The sequence below is a fragment of the Numida meleagris genome, chromosome 32, assembly GCF_002078875.1.
Source record: "Numida meleagris isolate 19003 breed g44 Domestic line chromosome 32, NumMel1.0, whole genome shotgun sequence".
Taxonomy (NCBI): Eukaryota; Metazoa; Chordata; class Aves; order Galliformes; family Numididae; genus Numida; species Numida meleagris.
In genome coordinates, this window is record NC_034437.1 from 1413588 (window position 1) to 1420978 (window position 7391).

Genomic DNA, 7391 nt, shown 5'->3' on the forward strand with positions numbered 1-7391 from the left:
GGGACACGGGGGCTCCGGGCCGGGTGTGGTGGCTGAGGCCGCCGGACACGGGGTGGGGGGGAGGTTGCCGTTCCACGAGGGGATCGCCGCCGTTAGGGGCTCAGCTCCCGTAGAACTGCGGTGAGTGAAGTCGGTGAGAGCAGCAGCGCCGTTCCGAGGGATTTTATCTGTGCAAAACTCTTTTCTCAGCGCTTGGGGCAGGCAAACGTTGGCCGCTCAGTGATACATCCAATGGAGGCAGTGGGTTTTTCCCCCTGTCCGCGGTACGGCCCTCACCGCGCTGCTGCTGCTCTGGAACTCTGAGCTCCGGGGCTGCAGAACGTGACTGAAAATGAGAAAATCGTAACGGAGCAGAGCACTGCGTGTAACCTTTGAAGAATGCATCATCCTGAAACCTCGGCGCTGCTGCATTGCGCCTGGGGTTGTTCTCGGAGCCTGGAACTCCCGCGTGGTTCTGGGAGATGAAAGCAAAAGTAGTTATGCAGAACAGAACTCTTAATGCCGTCTCTGGAGCGAAGAGGTTTCCTCCTGATCCTGTCTAGGGGTGAAAATCTTGTCCAGCAGGTGATGTCTGCAGCCATCCGGGCTGTCAGGGTGCTCTCCAGGACAGGAATGTGCTCTCCCAATGGGTTGCACTTTACAGAATGGGCGAGAGAAAGCGCGTGGGCAACTTTGGGAACGTCCTGGACGGCCTCGAGCAGCGCCCGGTGTGACCTGAGGTCAGCGTGGGAGCACGGGGCACGAGGATCCCCCCAGCTGTGCCCTTCAAGGGGTGAAGGGGCTCCTCAAACCCAGCACAGTGCTGCCGTGGTCATTGCCATCCATGTGTGATGACCAGAAGAGGGTTCAGCACAGGTGCACTGTGTCAATGCCTGCTTACAAAGTCCCCGAAATCCATGGGTGGCAGTGAGAGCCCACCAGGAATTCAGGACAGGGCTCCATCACTGGGCTGGGCGCTGCTCTGCGCCCGGCTGGTTGTTGCTGGGTGGGAGGTAACGTTGATTTGCTCTGTTTCAGAGCAGTCTGAATGTGGTTAGGACAGGAGAACGATCCATCACCCAAGCACGCACTCCAGTTGACAGTGTTGGCATAAGGCTGAGGTAATGTTAAATTAATTTATTCCACTCTCGCGCTATTAGCTCAGCTGAGCGAGGAGGAAGCGCGGGGCTTCGCTTAGCGATCCTGACAGCGCTTCTCAGGGCTGGGAGAAAATAGGTTCTGGGTTTGTGTGGGTGGGGGGGGGGACCACCTGCACTGCTCCCCCCCGGTCGCCTCGGTGTGATTCATGGTGCGGGCAGCAGCGCTGCGTGAGGCCGTGGCTTCAGGTGGTGGTTCCTGCATAGCTGCCGTGTTAGAATGGTGAGTCCTGCCTGCAGCACAGGGAAGGCCTCCGTCCCCCTGTGAGATGGAGAGGGTGAAAACCTGGAAGAAATGGACAGAAAGAATTGGTGAGTAGTTGCTGGAAGGCTTCATCACAGTTCTGATGTGGTACAGTGAGCGCATTCAGGGTGGGAAGCGGTCAGCATCTGGGGAGGCAACAGAAGTTTGCTGTTTGGAGCATGGATTGCATTCTAGTCAGTGTTCTCGGTGTAGCTTTGAGGCATGTGAGCTTCCTCCAGCTGTAGTGTGGTTTGTTAGGGTTTTTTGGAAGCTCTGAGAGCAGAGCTGTTGGTGCCTCGGAACACTGCGTCTTGGCAAAGATACCAACGTCAGGGCTGGGCCAGAGCGGCACGACCAGGGAACGCGTGCAGCTCCCAGGGAAGGCCGGGGATATCTCCATTGACGCTGCAGACACGTGCAAAGTCGTCTTGCTATTCACAAAAGCCCCGGCACCGTGCTTAGCAGGGACACTGAGGCTGCTGTTCTGCTAACTGCACGCGGGGGTGCTGCTCCGTGTTTGGGCAGTGGGCTCTGTCCTCTGCTGGCATGAGCAGTGGCTGCTGCGTTGTGCTCTGCGGGGCAGGCTTGCTTTAGGTGCCCACAGAGCTCATTGCTTGGTTACAGCCTCTGCTGAAGTGTTTGCTGCTCTCGCAGCTGCAGGCAGAGCACTGTACCCAGCAGCTGGGGAGAGGAAACCATGTGGATCGACTTGAAGCCATGCAGGAATCCCTCTTGGAGCAGATTCACTTTGGTCTCGCCGTACAGTGGCTGAGGGGACTTCAGTCCTTGCTTTCCTCTCCAGCACCCCTTTTTCCTGCCATTGGTTCTGCTCACGCACCTTTTACAGCTGAATTGCAGCAGCTGCGATCCCAACTCATCCTGCAGTCAGGAGGAATAGCAAGGTTTAAACTTAAAGCAGCGTCCCTGAGAGTCGTGGCCGTGGGGCTGCTTTGGGCTCACAGCAGTGGAGAAGTGGCTTCACCCCACGGGTCACGGTGCGGGTGAGCTCGATACCAGGAACTGAACGAGCTGGTGCTGCTGGGGTGAGTTGAGATCTGCCCTGAAAGCTTAGCAGGGCTCACCCGGATGGAACGTTCTGGAAACTTAATCCGTCTCCTGTTGGGTTCTTGTGCTGTAACGCTTAGAGCGCAGTGCTGAGTCCGAGCACCTTGTGGCATGAAGACGTTGTCGCTGCATCCAGCAGCACCGTGTTGTGCGTGTCCCGTTGGGTTCAGAACGGGAAACTTCAGTCCCGACACTGGGAGATTCCAACGTCGGTCACGCACCTCTGGAACGTGGCCTGGGAGCAAAGCGTCTGTGCTCATTGTGCCTTAGCAACAGCAGCTCCCGCTGGTTCCCCCGCTCGGCGCCGGAATGCGGATGTTCCGCTCCGGGGAGGGTGGATGTGGGGGGAGCTGGCAGCGGGGCGGGCAGAGCCGGTGCTGTTACCCCTGTGGTCTGCGATGGATGCATTCGAGCCCTGCTGCTCACCTGGAGGGTGAGTTGCCCATATGGAAGCTCCCTTTGTGGAGCCTTGGACTGGCTGCAGCTTGTTCTGCTGGCTGCAGGAAGGCAAAATTAGCCTCTGCGTCGAGGGGTGCCAGCTTGCTTGGAGTTCAAGTCTGTGGATGCAGGGAGTTGAACAAGGGTCAGAAGGGGGGTGGTTTGTCTCGCAGTGCTACTGATTCCAGCTGGGTTTTATTTGAAGTTCTTGGACAGCCCATTCTCTTCAGCCTTCGTGTTTCTGTATCAGCTTTAAGTGCATTTCTAAAGATCATTAATTGTAAGCTTGTAGTAGAGCTGTTAAGAACGAGCAGAAATCCTCAAGTTTAAGTTTTCCAAACGCACTCAAACCACTCTTGTCTGTGCCACAGGAGAAACGTGGGGGAAGCTGAAGGCGAGCTGGCAGGCAGCACAACAGAAAATCCTAACCTGCATTTCTTTTGCCTGGTCTCTCTGCAGGCAGCCTGCTTCTGCGAAGTGGTACGACCGAAGGGACTACGTCTTTATCGAGTTTTGTGTCGAAGACAGTAAAGATGTTAATGTAAATTTTGAGAAATCCAAACTTACGTTCAGGTGAGTGGCTTAGGCCTTAGCACGGGGGTACCCAAAGCTGTACCAGTGCTGATGAGGTGATGGGTTTTTTTCTTAAAGGAGCAAGTTGTGGTAGTGACTTATATTAATACTAGAAAACATTTCCTGCTAAACACACTTTTTTTTTTTCTCTTACCAGTTGTCTTGGAGGAAGTGATAACTTTAAACATTTAAACGAAATCGACCTTTTTAATAATATCGATCCAAATGTAAGTATCCTCTGGAGCTCCTCTCTTACTGCGTTCTTAATGCTGCATGCAGAATGTTCAGCTCTTCCTGGCACACGCTGCCCATCTTTCCTGAAGCAGGTTGCATGCTGCAGAGGAGGGGTTCTTCCCTGTTAGCCCCCCCCCACGTGTGGGGGCAGGAAGGAGTTCTGCTCGGGCAGCCCCAGGCACTCGGTGCCGCTTCACCTGCTCCGTTTCCTCAGAGTTTTCATTGTTCTAATTAAAAGCATCGCATTGATTTCTGGATTGATACAGATCTGTTTGTAATGGGAGCTGTTCTGACAAATGCCACGCCGTCGTGCTGCTGCCCAGTGGTGCTTTCATGTGTCTGAGTTAGAGCGTGCTCTTGCATTCTAAGGACCAACTTTCTCACAATACTGGAAGTAGCTTAAAGAACAGACAGTGCTTTTTCAGGACAAAGAATAACTGAAAACAATGAATAATACAAGTTTGTGGTGGTGTTAGTGATCCTTAAACTACCCAATATTGACTTTTTTTTTCTTTCTTTCTTTTCCCAGGAATCAAAGCATAAAAGAACAGACAGATCTATCTTGTGTTGTTTACGAAAAGGAGAATCTGGTCAGGCATGGCCAAGGCTAACAAAAGAGAGGGCAAAGGTGGGTTCTGTCTCCTTGGTGGCCATAGCAGCAGTACTTGATGCCCCCTCTGTTTTTGGGGCAGGTGGGGGGGTCATGTTTAGGTGATGTAGCATTTGATAGGTTGCTTACTTTGCTCCTGGCTGGAATGGCAGTTCTAGTAGCTGTCTCTTCCTGTGTAGTAACAGCTTGTCTTTAATCTTTTGTGTTAACGCGCAGCTCAACTGGCTCAGCGTGGATTTCAACAACTGGAAAGACTGGGAAGATGATTCAGATGAAGACATGTCCAACTTTGATCGCTTTTCTGAGGTATAGGAAGATGAATACCTGGAGGTTTGGGTTTCCTTTGGCTGGGTGTGTGGGCAAGCAGTGACTGACAGCTGCAGGGAGAGTCGCCTTCCTCTGCCTTCCTCCTGCTCTCTGGGTGTCTAACCCAGTGAGAAAGGTACTCGGCACCGTGCTCACGAGCAGGGGAGCTCAGGACAGGAAATAACACCTCAGCTCTGGAGCAGTCTGCAGTTGCTTGAACTGGTGCTGTGGGCTCTTGACACTGCAGCTTGTGCTCGTTATCAAATGTGAAATGAATGCTCGTCCCGCTGCAGGTGTCAGTCACCTTGTAATTTCTGCATAGCAGCAGCAGCAAGTCTTGTCAAAACGGCTGGTGGCTGTCGATTGTCACAATTTTAAACTAGTTATAGGTTTTTAGCCTTGTTCACGTGGCAAATGGAGTTGGCTTCACTCTGTGGCTTTTATCTTTTTGGAACAGATGATGAACAACATGGGTGGAGATGACGATGTAGACTTACCAGAAGTAGATGGGGCAGATGATGTAAGTTACTTTGCAGTAAATGTGTAGGTCTGGCCAAGCATGCTGCACGTTCATTGCTACTTGTTGAAGTCGAGCTTGCTTTCCCCACTTCAGCATAGTTAAAGAAGTATAAATGATGCCAAACCTTGTTTGTTAAATGATGTTTTTGAGCAGAAGTAGTCTCTTTCCCCTTCAGTTGTGCTGGGGACAGTTGCAGCAATGCGTGCAGTGTCTCAGGTAGCTCTGGTGTCACACATCTTCCTGCAGTAATTACTGCAGTAATTGATTATTGCTGGTCTCCAGACGTCTACTGGTAAAGCTTAACTAAAGCATGTCCTGAAGAACCTGTACTTCCTTGGAATATGCTCTGACAGCACCCTTGCTGCTCTGAGCTTCTGAAAGTGCCTCCAAGCGTAATCTGCTCCACTTAATGTTGTTTCTTCTTTCCAGGACTCACCAGACAGTGATGATGAGAGTAAGTTGGCGTCCGTGTCTTTCTGCCCCTGTGCAGCGGGCTGTGCATGCTGAGGGTTGAGGGAGCTGTGCAGGGCCAGCTGTGCTGTCCTGTGGGTCGTGCTAAATCCGGGCTGCCAGGTGGTGCCAGTGCCTTGCTTCAGCAGCGTGAGATGTTAAAATTTGGAAAGCCTTCCCACACCAGCATGGAATGCTCGTGTGACCTTCCTGGGCTGCTGTAGCCCTGCTGAGGCTTTGGCTGTGGGAGCTTCAGTGCTGCCACAGTTTGTGCAACTCCTGCCCTGCCAGCAGTGGCTGCACAGAGATCTTCTTGCAAAGAGCCACCTTTGCACTTCAGTGGCAGCAGCACTGAGGCCACAGACCCTAAACTGCTCTGTGCCTTTCTTGGCTACGGGCTGTATCTTCTTGCTCGTGTTCCTCGTGGTGCAGTATGGCACTTGGTAGCTTTGGTTTTGTCGTCGTGGCTTGTTTTTTCAACACTAATACTATTATTTTTTTTCTTCTTTGCTCTCTAGAAATGCCAGATCTGGAGTAAGGAAAACTATCGTCTTCAGGGTTTGGGGAAAGAACTTCATCACATTTCATAATTGAGATAAGAATTCCTGAGTTGATAGCCCTAAGGGGAGATATTGCATCCTTTAACCCATTTTTTCAGCCCATTTTAAATGGCTTCACTGATGGTAGGTGTGTACCATTGTGCAGGGCAGTCTTAAGCCACGAGAGGCAATAACGTTATGCATGAACCGTTTTCCAGACTTCCAAAAAACCAATTGAGGTGTAGGCAATCGATCCAGAACAGTCGCAATAAAGTTTACAGAGCCTCCTTGCCTCGTAGCAGACGTAATTACAATAGCAGAGCAGACGTTACGTCCAGTGCTCAATTGGCTTTTTCCCCCCCCCTGTGGCCCACGGTTAAATCTGATGTGAAGTTTGTGCCCGGAACAAAACCTTTTCTTGCATTGGCTCACCAAATTGAACAAGTGCTGCGCAATACCTCTGTGGTGTCTTCAGGTGTGTTCCACTAATGTTTTTATTAAAAAGGAAACGAAATCCTCTCTGTTTGGTATTTCATCGCTAGTTGCGTGTCCAGCTGTGTCCCGGTGCCCGCGCTGTGAGGGGTGAGGCCCATTCCATCCCCCCCCACCCCACCCCACGGCTCCGTGGGGCCGCGTCGTTGCTTGTGGATCTGTACGTGAGACCAAATGTATTTGCACTGTTGGTATGGAAGCAAGTGACAACATGTTCTACCCGATGGGGCTCTTCTGTTAGTTACCTGACAAGGCTGACAAACCTCAATTTCTGTTCAGAGCGGTGGGAATTTTTTTAATGTCTACATTCTTTCTAATAAACTGTTGAAGACTCCACCCTGGCTCCGCTCCCTGTGACTGCGCGGCCGTGGGCTCCGGGAGCCGCTCGGAGCAGGCCCCGGTGCTGCCCGCGGGGTTGGGCCGGGCTCCGGCTGCCCCCGTGCGGCGCTGCTGCGGGCGCCGACCGAAATGGCGCCGGGCGGCGGAGCGGGAAATGTCCGCGTCCCGGGAGCGGGGCGGGAGGCCGCGGTCACCGCGCCCGGCCCAAGGACACACGCAGAGCGCGTGCGCTGCCGCTTCCGGCGCCCAGCTCCCGCCCCTTCCGGCCGATCCGCCCGCCGGAGAGCCCAATCGGTGCGGGGCGTTTCTAGACGGACGGGCTCGTGGCCCAATCGCGAGGAGACAGAGCGAGCGCCGCGACACGTCCAGCCAATCGGAGCGCGAGAGCGGGAGGCGCGGGTCGACCTCTACCCAATGGGCGCGAGCGGTGGGCGGCAGCGCGCGC

The 7391-nt window shown here is 53.3% G+C and overlaps 2 protein-coding genes across 3 annotated transcripts in view; both read left to right on the plus strand.

Moving 5' to 3' along the window:
• Positions 1313–6943, plus strand: PTGES3 (prostaglandin E synthase 3). Of its 2 annotated transcripts, none has more exons than XM_021379196.1 (8): positions 1313–1448; positions 3343–3456; positions 3614–3683; positions 4220–4318; positions 4517–4606; positions 5064–5126; positions 5556–5580; positions 6095–6943. In XM_021379196.1, the coding sequence occupies exons 1-8, from the start codon at positions 1432–1434 to the stop codon at positions 6112–6114; spliced, it is 498 nt and encodes a 165-aa protein (XP_021234871.1). In that variant the 5' UTR covers positions 1313–1431; the 3' UTR covers positions 6115–6943. The 2 variants fall into 2 exon arrangements, with proteins under 2 accessions (XP_021234871.1, XP_021234870.1); XM_021379195.1 differs by lacking the exon at positions 1313–1448 and adding an exon at positions 2721–2878.
• Positions 7076–7391, plus strand: part of ATP5B (ATP synthase, H+ transporting, mitochondrial F1 complex, beta polypeptide) — a 17184-nt gene continuing 16868 nt past the window's right edge. The window contains exon 1 of the mRNA XM_021379095.1: positions 7076–7373. Coding sequence (XP_021234770.1) covers positions 7076–7373 — 298 coding nt within the window. The remainder of the gene's footprint in view (positions 7374–7391) is intronic.